Genomic DNA, 13105 nt, shown 5'->3' on the forward strand with positions numbered 1-13105 from the left:
GATTCTTCAATTAGATCCACTAAATAATAAAAGTAATGCATATTAAACCTACAATAGGCTTTAAGTTTTATCTCAACGTCTCATAGATGCTTATACGAGTACATAACTAACTTCAATAAACCCTCGTCTTCTCTACATTTGAACAGGTCGCTGGTCTTACGTCTAAAAGTACAGTACTATTTGTTTACAGTATTCTAATACTTGCTTCAAATCGCACTTATCCAAATGGTCCATTAAAAATAAATCGCATATTTGTTTTCTTTTCAAACAAACTCATTTTCAATACGTCTTTCTAGAGCAAAATGCTGAGCTGAACTGAATATAGCCGATTTGTAGGAAAACACTTTTATGCCACTCATTATATTATACGTTAACGCCGACGTTTTGCGTTGTACGCGTCGGTCGCTAGGAAAACACACCTTAAAAGCCCGATTCGTTGCTACGAGCCGCATTTGGATAATTTGCTTTACACAACAAACATTATCTTATACAATATCTAGTCGAAAAAAAAGTATAATCTTCCAGTCAGCAGCTTCAACAGAATGAGTCAGCTGTGACAGTTTGTTACTTATTGGGATGCGTTAGTGTCTCTTCGTGACATCTTTCTGTGAATGTAAACATTGTAAAAATGTTGAAGTTTACTCACTTATCTTTAATGTATTGATCTACCACTAATAATGAGTGAAAGAAAGTTTTCTCGTGGGCTTGGAAGACCAGGCATGGCGGCACAGTTGCGTGAAACCGTCTCTCAGGTTGTTCGTGAGAGCACAGACCAGGTAAAACTTGGGAGTATGGAACTGTAAAACAGTTCAAAATTTACCTGTTTTGACTGATTCTCTATGGTAGCATAAGCTTTTTCGTATGTCATCATTGTCAGAATAAATACAAACCTTAAACTTCGTTGAAGTTTATTTAAGAGGTAGCCAAATTACAAAGAAGACGGGTAGGGCCATGCCCTACTGTTTTTATAATAAAATTGTTTTTGGTGATATTTTGGAACCCGGCTGTGCCAGAATCGAGGATTTTGAGACGGGACAAGGATATTCTTGAGGATGTAAATAAGAGAAACTGCTGATCAAGTGATTTTGCCCTCCTCTCTCATTACATCTATGTCTTTAACAATTCCTATTGAATTTCATATTATTACAAAATATTAGGATAGTTTTTATTTTGATTCATTAAAACAGGCTAATCATCAGGAGCTAGGCCTAAAACTAAATAAGTACCTCTGATAACTTATGTGTTCAGACAGTTTTGTCTGACCTTAGGCAAATTGAAGTCTGAGCCATTTTGGGATAAAATTTAATGAGCAGACTACACTGATTATTCTGTCATTTTTATTGAATTTTTCAGTTGTTTTATCAAGTGGATAATTTGGTATTACAATTTATTTAATTTAACATAAGACTTCAACTTGGGTTTTGCAGATTTGAAATTGGCGAATATGAGGTTGATAGTTCTTATCGAGAGCGGTCAGACTATCCATCTTTGTAATTTTTTGTACCGCAGAAAAGTGCGCCTTTGTGGGTAAATTCCTTTCCTCCATTTCACAAAATCAATTGCTCACTGCTCTCTGGTCTAGCTGCAAGTATTGTAAAGTATCTCTGATACGTATGTCTAGGCTAAAGTTGGTTTTGATATTTTTTAATGTTACTGATAGTTTATTTTATTGTAATGTGTTATTCTTGTTGTTAATATTATTATTATAATTTTTTTTCATAAAATTATATATAATAAGGAAGTTTGGATAATATATAGAATTGTTCGAGGACAACAACTGAATAATGAGTGTAGGCTGATTATTAAATTCTTTCCCACTTTGCCACCCTTTTTTTAGACTAGCATACTCGACTGCAGTAAAGTAACAGACCACCAACAAAATTAAATCAGGGTACGATATTATAGATTAGAAATATCTAAACTATCGAAAAACTTACAAAAACATTCTAATTATAATTATTTACAATCAAATATTGCGAGCTTCTTTTAATGTATTGCATAACAATACCTACTGTTCCAAATTAACAGCCATTTTCCATTGTTACGGGGGAGACATCCTGAAGGGCAAATTTAATTAAATATTAAGAAATCCTACACATAGTTTGAAATTACTTTGTTGTAAGCTGTCTGACCTGCCAAATTCTGATTACAATCTGTGTGCTTCATAAAATTATTCAAACCAACTGTGAACAATTATAGGTGTTACGGGACGTGACGAAAAAGAGACATGAAAGAAACTTTTGCCTTAAAAGTTGTGTAATCTCTTCATTTTTATGTAATAACAAAGAAAAAATAACAGTTCAAAATGGATAACAGAATTTCATGGATTAGCTATTTGTTATGTTACAAAAATAGAACACTGTTTTTTGAGGATTGGATGCCACTCTTTTCTGTAATTGTCAAAATAACTGAAAAACATATAGATAGGCAAGCACTGTTCAATAATAAAGATCCTGTTATTGTTATTGTTTGTTAGTACAAAAAAATTCGTTTAGTGCTTGCAAATTTTAAAAATATACTTAACTTAATAAATATGTAGGCTTTCAATATAAACAGACAAAAGTCTGTAACCTTACAGTAATGAAAGAAATCTTTTTTATAAAAAACATAAGTTAAATATACAGTAGTACACGTAAAATTAAATGGACTTGATAGAGAATTGAACAAGCAACTAATATAAGTGTTTATGAGTTCATGACGTGCACTATATCCAGGTGATTTTAGTGGAATTGATATGTATGGGACATTTAGAGGAACATTCATGTGTCGAGGGATGACACCCAAAATTATCGGATGATGAAGGAAATAAAATTTGTTCATCTTCATGAGTGACATCTGTCACACCAATGCTGTAACCAAATCCGGAGTTGTCATCTCAATATATGTTCAATTGCGAGAATTGGTATCCTCCTTTCTTCAGAGGATCAACCATGCACCTAAATTAAGAAACAAGAAAAAACATGCTAATGAACAAACCAGTATCACAGAGAAGAAATTTTCAACTCGGTCACCAATTAAATGCCACTGATTTGTGATTGTGCTGTTTGATGATGTTAGGATTTTACTGATCCTGCCTTTGGTGCTGATTATTAAATGTATTTGTAATTTTTTAACTTACAACGTTTGTGAATGTTGTAAAATATGACTGGCAATAAGTGTTACTAAAAAAACATAAAAAAATAAAATATAAAGCTGTTAGACACACAGATTAACATTGACTGTGGCGGATGCATGTTATGTACTACTAGTGCTGCTGACATAAGGTATTATATTTTGTGTTGCAGTTAGGGTTTCATGTCACAACATATAAAATAGCTACTTAGGTTTACAAACATATAGTTTCACAAATTGCAGTGGCAATACACATTACTAGCGTTCTTTCTATGGTATGATAGTTTAAGAAATTGGCTGTGGCAGAAGGACATCACTAGCATTCTTTCTATGGTACCATATGATAGTTTAACAAATTGGACTGTGGCAATACACATTACTAGCATTCTTTCTATGGTACCGTATGATAGTTTAAGAAATTGGCTGTGGCAGAAGGACATCACTAGCAATCTTGCTAGGTATCATAGTTTAACAAATTGACTGTGGCAATACACATTACTAGCATTCTTTCTATGGTACCGTATGATAGTTTAAGAAATTGGCTGTGGCAGAAGGACATCACTAGCAATCTTGCTAGGTATCATAGTTTAACAAATTGACTGTGGCAATACACATTACTAGCATTCTTTCTATGGTACCTTATGATAGTTTAAGAAATTGGCTGTGGCAGAAGGACATCACTAGCAATCTTGCTAGGTATCATAGTTTAACAAATTGACTGTGGCAATACACATTACTAGCATTCTTTCTATGGTACCGTATGATAGTTTAAGAAATTGGCTGTGGCAGAAGGACATCACTAGCAATCTTGCTAGGTATCATAGTTTAACAAATTGACTGTGGCAATACACATTACTAGCATTCTTTCTATAAAAAAAATTCAGTACATATCTCATGTGGCAGTGAGGGTATTAACAACATATAATTTAGATACTTAGGTCTCATAGTGTAACAAATTGACTGGCAGGTACACATTAGTAATCCTGCTATCTTGAAGTCCGTACATATCTCATGTCGCAGTGAGGGTATTAACAACATATAATTTAGATACTTAGGTCTCATAGTGTAACAAATTGACTGGCAGGTACACATTAGTAATAATCCTGCTATCTTGAAGTCCGTACATATCTCATGTCGCAGTGAGGGTATTAACAACATATAATTTAGATACTTAGGTCTCATAGTGTAACAAATTGACTGGCAGGTACACATTAGTAATAATCCTGCTATCTTGAAGTCCGTACATATCTCATGTCGCAGAGAGGGTATTAAAGGAAGTTCATGGTACTATTTAATGAGAAATTAGTAAATATTTATTAGCTTTTGAAACATTATTAACTTCATAAAATTAACTTATTTACATCTGCAATGTATTTTATTTGTAGATCAAACCAACACTTGTGGAACCAATTGATTTTGAGAGTTACATCCTCAAAAACAAAACACTAATACAGAATGATCCTCAACGTGAGCTGCTCCTCTACCCACCTGATGATGTATCGGTAAGCTCAGTTTATGTATCTTATACAGGATGGGTTTTAAATGTTCATTCTCCATAAAAGTTTTTCACATTTCATCTGCTATCAATTCTGGAGGTTACCAGTTTAAATATCCACTTAGCTAAAGGTAAGCTGTTATAATTTATAATTATTTTTATGTAACTAGTCACTTAGAATAAATTGAATGACCAAAACTGTTACCTATATAAGTACCAATATCTAAGCACAAGTACAGATATTTAAAACAAATTGGGGTATCTGTTCGGTGCAAAAAATGACAATATGTGAAAATATGGACGTAATCAACTTGAGTGGGTGTCCAAATAAACCGGAATTATTTATTAAAAAAACTATATACGAGGTGTGTCCAAAAAGTATCCGACCTTGACGTCTAGCATGAACTGAAGTTACTCGGCGGCAACAGCAATCTGGTCCCCTTCAAAGTACTCCCCTCCACAAGCCACTACCTTATTCCAACGCTCCTCCCACTTCCGGAAACACTCCTTAAATTCATTTTGCGGATTGGCCAGGTCCTTCGTCGCATTTTGTTTTATTTGTTAAACATCGTCAAATCTTTTTCCTTTCAAAGGGATTTTTAATTTCGGAAATAGCCAGAAGTCATAAGGGGCTATGTAGGGAGGCTGTCGTAGTTGGTTGATGTCGTGTTTGACCAAAAAACGCTGAATAAGATTTGAGGAATGAGCTGGCGCGTTGTCGTGGTGCAGGATCCAGTCACGGCTTGTCCACAGTTCAGGTCGTTTCCTTCGCACTGCATCTCGTAGCCGCCTTAGGACCTCAAGATAATACTCTTTATTCACTGTCTGGCCTCTTGGAGCATATTCATGATGAACAACGCCGTCCTGGTAAAAAAAACTGTCAGCATTGTCTTGACATTGCTTCGACTTTGTCTTGCTTTTTTCGGCCGTTCTCTTCGTGAGTTTTCCACTGTGAAGATTGAGCCTTTGTTTCAGGGTCGTAGCCATAAACCCATGACTAATCACCAGTAACAACCTTTTTAAATAGCCCTGGGTCACTTTTTATCAAATCCAGATTGTCCTGTGCGATTTCAAGTCAACAGTTCTTTTGGTCTTCTTTCAGCAAACGGAAAAAATTTTTCCGAAACACGGTTCATTTTTAAATCTTTATTTTAAATGTTACAAACTTACGATTTTGGTATTCCTAAATCTTCTTCCAGCTCTCGGACAGTCAATCGACGGTTTTCATTAATTGCTGCACGAACAAGTTCAACATTTTCAGCGTTTCTGGCCTTCTAGATGGGTCATCACTCTCCACTGATATGCGGCCATTTTTAAACCACCTAAAAGACTCTTTTATTTGTGTATCGCCCATAGACACGTCACCATAAACCTTCCGTATCATAATAATCATCTCTGATGCTGAATGGCCAAGTTTTTGGCAAAATTTAATGCAAATGCGCTGCTTAACACGTTCAGTCATATTGAAATGTGACGCACACACACGGCAGTACTGTACGGAACAGAGCGTTGTGACTCACTGAGTGACCAGATCGTATTCAATGCCTAATATGGGAAGGAGTAGGCTCACCCTTCCCTCCAATAACCGGTTTGAGCCGGTCGGTTATGCCGCGGCCGCCTACTGGTCGGCGGTCGGATACTTTTTGGACAGACCTCGTTTAAAAAAAAATTTTATTCCAATCAAAACACTCTCTATTACTTTAAATATATTTGTCCAACTGGTGCTTTCACTGTTTTATAGTTATTGTTAGTAATGGTTGACAGTTGCTCTCTTGCTTTTTTGACCTCTTCCATGTTGTCAAATCAGTGTCATTTCATGTCCTTTTTATTTATATATAATCCCAATACGGTTGTAAAAGATATCTGCATCAAATCCCAACCACCTAAACTACAGTATTTTACAAATGCTATACAATGTAAAATCGGTGGCGTAACTTGCTCTACCTACTTGTGTAAATCAGCTTTAAATAACAACAAACTACATAATCCATTGTTGAGCTACTTGAAGACTAAATCTTTTATTTTGAAAGTCATTGCACAAAATATAAATTTGTGTAAGAAACTGTGTACCTTTTATTATTTGCATTAAATTACAAATTTTCTGATTGCTCCAAGAATCCTTTATTCAAATTTCTTTGTTGGTGCACTTCAAATTAGGACATTACAAAATTTGGAACATTAACATTAGGATTCTTTTGAAATGTTTGCAGGTTTAATTGTAAGAATTGTACTATATAATATTATAAAATTGGCTATCCCACCAGTTCTCCTGTAAGCAGCAGTGTTTGTTGATGAGTAAATAATTGATGGCTTGTTTGTTACAGCATGTTGTGTTACCACGCAAGTTTCGTACTGTCCACCCCAACATACCACACAGTGCAGAGGTCAAGGAGTGCTGTCTGTTTGTGCGGGAATGTCTCAAGAGCTACACCTCCAACTGGACCCTCATACACTACAAATATAGTGCCTACTCTGGCAGCTATTTAGAACTGCCAAAGTAAGTTCTTACTGTCCCTGTTTAGCTAAACTTTCTTATTTTTATAATATCTACTTATTTTCACTAGAGAATTTTTGAGTGAATACGAGTTATGTTAACTTACTGGTATTCAAAAGTGGTTTAAAAATCTATATAGTTCCTAGATTTACTGTGGGTTGCACACTTGTGTATAAAATTTAAGTGATGGCTTCTGTATATACATTCAGACGTTCAAAGAAACTTTTCCTCTTTGTAGTAAAATAAATGATCATATTACAAATAATTAAAAACAAATATATCATTCAGTACTGGTTGGTTATCCTTAAAAAATGACACAATTAAAAACATGATTGTACTAGCAGTTGTGTGTCGTAGCAATGACTTCTCCATGGTGTTGCTATTTCATACTTGCTGACATGCTGTGAGAAAATTATCACACAGTTAGTTATAGAAATCAAAAGGAAATATATTATTATTTAAATGTTGATCAGGTTCAGTGACACAAGATAATAAAGAAATAATGTTTACCAGTGGAAGAAACTTGGAGATGATTATAGACATTATTGTGTAATCAGTGTAACCTTTTCTCTGATACCATAGATGTTTACGAACAGATCAGGCATTGCCATGTTAAGAGTTGAAGCCAAAACAAAGCGGTTGGCAGCACTGCTATCTAGTGAATATTCCATGAAGTACAACACTGGTAAACCTGTTCAATGGTGTGGAAGCGGGTCTTTTCTTTCTGCCACTAGAAATGGGGCACTTCTTCCCCTACATGCTTATCCCTCCTGACATCTGCAGGTTGTTTCTGTCCGTAAGCTGTCTGTTGAGATTAACTTTCATCTCATGCCAGTGCCAGTGCACATTATCCAGTGGTATAAGTGCTCTCATCCTACTTTGGTACTTTTGAAAGTGCTACTAACTACATGCATATCAATTATACTAGTCAAACGTTTATACAACGGCAAGACCAATATACCAAAGCTGTTTCTTTTTTCATTTGTTTATTACTTAATTACAATGCTGCACCTTAAAATAGTATTAGTTTTAAAAATTCTACTCATGAAAACAGAACTGAATGCCATTAAGAAGAATATGGATATCTAATTAATATAAAAATAGGAAACTAAAGCCCTTTTTAACATTTTATTTTACAGGCACATATTTCAGCATTTAGCCATCTTCAGTGTACATTTGAATAACCTATAAAACAAATAAGAAATAACATTTAAGTTACATGCATATAATCAGACATATACTTTATATGCTTATATTTTATATCTTTTGTTGTTCAAATTTAAGTTTTTTGTAATATTATATTGAAGTTATTTTTATTCATGGTTTTCAGAATTTTAAAATCAGACGAACTGAAAGATGAAGTGTATGAAGTTGACACTGATGCTGACCAGTTGGATGAGGTATGAAAGTAGTTTAGTTAGCTGTATGAATATATATATATATATATAACTAATTGATGGCGTTTATTTAACAACTATTTTCACACCTTAACGTACAAAAATTATCAAATTATAAAAAACATTTGAATTTAAAATGTAATAGTTTATATGTAATTTATAGTATATCTATATTTATAAGTATATCTAGACTTGGCGTTGTGCTGCAATACTGACGTTATATATATATATAAACTGACGTGTATATATATATATATATATATATATATATATATATAGTCAGAAATTATTATCCTCATAAGCTTTAATTGATTTTATACAATATTACCCAATGAATATTCGATCCTCATATCAAATAAACATGATGGGTGTCTTAAAAAACCCATTTTTCTGACTTTGCAAAAAGTATATCTGGTTATTATGTACATAAGAAATGTAACTATCAGCACTTTATATGTGTTATATTGACAATGTTCGATTTCAATTCAAAAGGCACTCATAGTTTGTTTGTTTTTGTTTGATCCACATCTCTGTTTTTTTTAAGAACATTTTTAATGATATATTGTAATTTTGAAGATTGAGCTTGTATGGGTTACTTGTAATGTGTATGATCATTTATTTTAAAGTGTATACTTGTAACACAAGTTAATATTTTACACTTAAAATATTGTGTGTACTTTAATTTATTTAAATCCAAAATTTGGAAATATATTTGTTGGAAACTAAAAATTTTGTCAAACTATTTTTCATCAAATACAAAACCTAGTATGGCTTATGAGAATAATTAATTTAGTTATAGAATAGGGGTTATAAGACTAATACCATCAACATCAAATAAAAGGTCTTTTTTCCAATAATTAAAGAGATGGTTTTATTCAGGCAGTGCTCAATAGTAGGAACTTTGTGAATTTCTGAAAAATATCTTAGTATATATTGTGAAATGTAATATCACAATTGAGATCCTAATGATCATGATCATTAGGTATAATGATCTTGGTATTGGCGTTATCGTAAGCCAAACAAGAAGGAGTGTGCCTGGTCCTTGAATGGGTGCAATGCTGCCCTGTAGGCAACCCTCTTGTCTGTCCATTCTGCAGTTAAACATTCGCTACTAACACGTCATTGAGGCAGGGTTTTCTCCTTTTATTATGTACCTTCCATCGTTAAGGAGATATTAGTAAAAATTTGAATCTTTGAAATTCTCCAATGGATTGTTCACATGGTTCGTGAATTGCTTTTAGATATAATTTATGTAATGTGGAATATCTTTGTGTAAATAACAGATTGTTTACGTTAGAATAAGAGTGGTTACCCTAACATTAATCTCAAACAACATTTTCTTGTCTGATATTTTCTCTGCTTTATAAATACAAAGATTTATGTAGTAACATTTTTTAGAAAAATAATCACATCAGTTTTAATGGAAGAGGCTTACTGTGTGAAAAACTGTTAACATTTTTCTTAATTTATTTATATAAGCCGTATAACATATGGCCCTTCTCAGCTCAAGTTATACTAATCTTTTTGCATTTTTTGTTGTACTTCTAAATGCCTTTGTTAATCTGGGATTATTATTGTGTTTGGTATTCACTTTAATGATCAAGTCGAGTGATTTCCAAACGGTTCAAAGATTGTTAGCTGCTATTCTATTGGAATCCAAACATCTTTAATGATGTGTAACAAATTCAAAATGTACATGTCTAAAACCAGCAGTTCTAACAATGGTTCCAGCAGTTTAAGCAATGGTTCTGGTATACACAGACTTGAAAATAAACACAGTTTTAAAAATATAAAAAAATACTAATTTACACATGAACATTCAAAAATACTAACAAAAACACACAGTTGTATACTAGAGACAATAATCGAAGAAGCAGCCCACATTCATCCTTCTGGACATGGGTTTTACTGGAAGGCAATTGCAGCAGCTCATTTTGCACATGTTTCAAGAATTTTATTTTTTGTATTTTAACTACTCCTAATCTCATAGGAGTACCTTAATAGAACTGATAACATTCCACAGGATTAAAGAGTCTATAAATAGATATGCATCAATGTGAGTATTGTTACTTCAAGACTGAATAGCAATGATATAACTCTAATAGGATATATGTGACTGACATTTCCGTCTCAACTGTCACTAGGCGGGCAGAGATAGCCTTGTATTGCAAAACTGACCCATCAATCACTGAAGATTTTTGTTACAAGCTACATTCTAATCCTGACTCACTTTACGTGTTCAGTAATATTGTCACGGAAAGTCTTTAACAACCTTTACACTTAGTAATGTTCATCACTGATAGATGGTTTGATAATAATGAAATAAATTGTTACAGACTTTTTTGTTATGTTGAGATACTAAACAGAATGATATCCAGTAATTGAAGTGCTAAACGAAATAATCAGTCAATCAACTTTATTCAATAAAAGTACATGGTACAATATGAATGGTAACATTTGCACTAGGGTTTTATTATATTTATAAATTTACACATTTATCTATTATGACTACAGTAGGTCTATTTGAAACATATTGAATGAGTTTGATTTTATTGTACTTACCTATGTTTTATTACAATATTGAGGGATGCTATTTGATTAACATCGACGGTTCACGACGACGTGTACCCCATCAGGTACACGTGATCTTTTACAACTGATGTTGCTATGAATTTCTTTATTGTTTGCCTGTCTTGGTAGTTTATTAAATTTAATCCCGTGCTTAAATAAATACCTCAGACTATTGTGAAATGAAATGAAATATTTCTTTATTTGAGGCGAAATTAGGCCCTCATGGCCCTTTCTTACATTTAACCTCTGATTTTTATTGATCTGAGGTCATTCAACTTCAAAATCTTTGAATTAATATAATAGGGTGTTATATGCTCATCTCTCCTGAGATCAAATGCATATCTCATACAATAATTTTGGGTTCTCTGGAGTTTTTCACCCAAAGCCACAGTCATGTCGATCATCACACTGTTATAGTAAGAAAAATGAGGCAGTATGAGTACTTTAACCAAGAACAGTTTTATGTGAAGTGGCAAAAACCTCTGCAGTTTTTTCAGTGAATGCATTGATGCAAAAACTTTCTTACAGGTTTCTGTCACTGCATGAGTCCAGCTAAGAGTACAGTTTATTGTCAGCCCTAAGTTCTTAACTTTATCGTAATAAGGTAGTACAGTTCCATTCACAGTAACGTTTCGTATAGATGTAAAATCGATCAAAGATCGAGAGCGGTAATGAGATATCACAATTGGTTTAGTTTTGTCGTGGTTTAGTTTAAGTCCGTGTTTACTAGTCCAGTCCAGTACATTTTTTTATGTCAGAGTTGATCATGGTAATGCCATCATCGATTTGGTGTATGTTAACATGGAGATATATCTGGAGGTCATCAGCATACATGTGGGACTTGCAGTGTACCAGTACCGTGCTCAAGTCATTAACGTACAACACAAACAAAAGAGGATCAAGTATGGAACCCTGAGGAACACCACACTCAACACTCATTTGGAGCACAATTGCTCAACTTTTAAAGTAAATTAAATTTTAGATACCTCTTGGGGACACGGAAAAAAACATATTGAAATAAATTTGTACTGTGCAAAATTGCGAACCCTACATACATTTCTTGTTATACTTAGACGTTTAACGTAAAAAAAGATTACAGTTAGTTTTTTTGCCATTATTATTAATAAGTTTGACGGCGAATAAAAAAAAGTCCGGAAAAGCCGTTACTGTGAACGTGTTAAATGTAATATTCAAAATTATAATAAAATTTTGTTTGTGTTACTTCAGGAACTGTCTCCAAAACAGGATGGTATAACCAAGCAAGGATATTTGATGAAGGGTCCTGAAGTTGGAAATGACCGAATGTTTGTTAATATTGGATCAAAGTCGTTTAAGCGTCGTTACTGCTATCTCAGGTAAATAGAACATTTATTATTTCATGACTGCAATATAATTTTATATCTGCCAAGCCCCTTAAGAACACTGAAGGACTAATTGGCTTCTTGATGTTGTTGCATAAGAATATTGATAAACGTTAATCCATGCTATGTTTTCTTTTCTTTCCTTTGTTTTGGTTATAGCGTTTTGTAAGATGTCTTAATTTAACAAAATCACTTAACAAACACAAATTTGTGTTAGTTACACCATTTATAAGTTAAGAATTCTTTTACCGATTATAATGGTCTCTAATGTTTTGGATTTGTTCTACCCCAAATATCAGAATAACTATTAAAATATTGTAAAGTTCTCAGAAAAAATCTAGGAAAGGAGAAAAAGAAAAGAATTTTTTATAATAGTATTGATTGAAAGAGCCTGTTAAATGTAATCAACTGTTCTGTTTAAACATGGTTTTATGACAGCTAAACCATATGTTTAATTAATCCAACCACTATTTTCAATTCGTTTACATTTATAGTCTTGAAAGCATAGAGTAAGCTTGATAGTAACAACACTTCTTATTTCAACTTTTTCTGCAACCACTGTTGAGCACAGAGTAAGAGAACATCCTGGCAAGAAAATTAAAAGTTTTAGTAAATATACACTTTAACTGTACATTTTAGCAATTAATATTAAGTATGCAGTCCTTCAATGTTCATT

At 33.2% G+C, this 13105-nt stretch overlaps 1 protein-coding gene across 1 annotated transcript in view; it reads left to right on the top strand.

The window, feature by feature from the left end:
• The first annotated feature begins 528 nt into the window (after nucleotides 1-528).
• Nucleotides 529-13105, top strand: part of LOC124365105 (dedicator of cytokinesis protein 9) — a 164775-nt gene continuing 152198 nt past the window's right edge. Inside the window, exons 1-5 of the mRNA XM_046821046.1 lie at nucleotides 529-776; nucleotides 4497-4613; nucleotides 6931-7103; nucleotides 8431-8500; nucleotides 12296-12423. Of these exons, the coding sequence (XP_046677002.1) occupies nucleotides 678-776; nucleotides 4497-4613; nucleotides 6931-7103; nucleotides 8431-8500; nucleotides 12296-12423 (587 nt within the window). The 5' untranslated portion in view covers nucleotides 529-677. The remainder of the gene's footprint in view (nucleotides 777-4496; nucleotides 4614-6930; nucleotides 7104-8430; nucleotides 8501-12295; nucleotides 12424-13105) is intronic.

This window comes from Homalodisca vitripennis, chromosome 6 (genome assembly GCF_021130785.1).
Source record: "Homalodisca vitripennis isolate AUS2020 chromosome 6, UT_GWSS_2.1, whole genome shotgun sequence".
Classification (NCBI taxonomy): Eukaryota; Metazoa; Arthropoda; class Insecta; order Hemiptera; family Cicadellidae; genus Homalodisca; species Homalodisca vitripennis.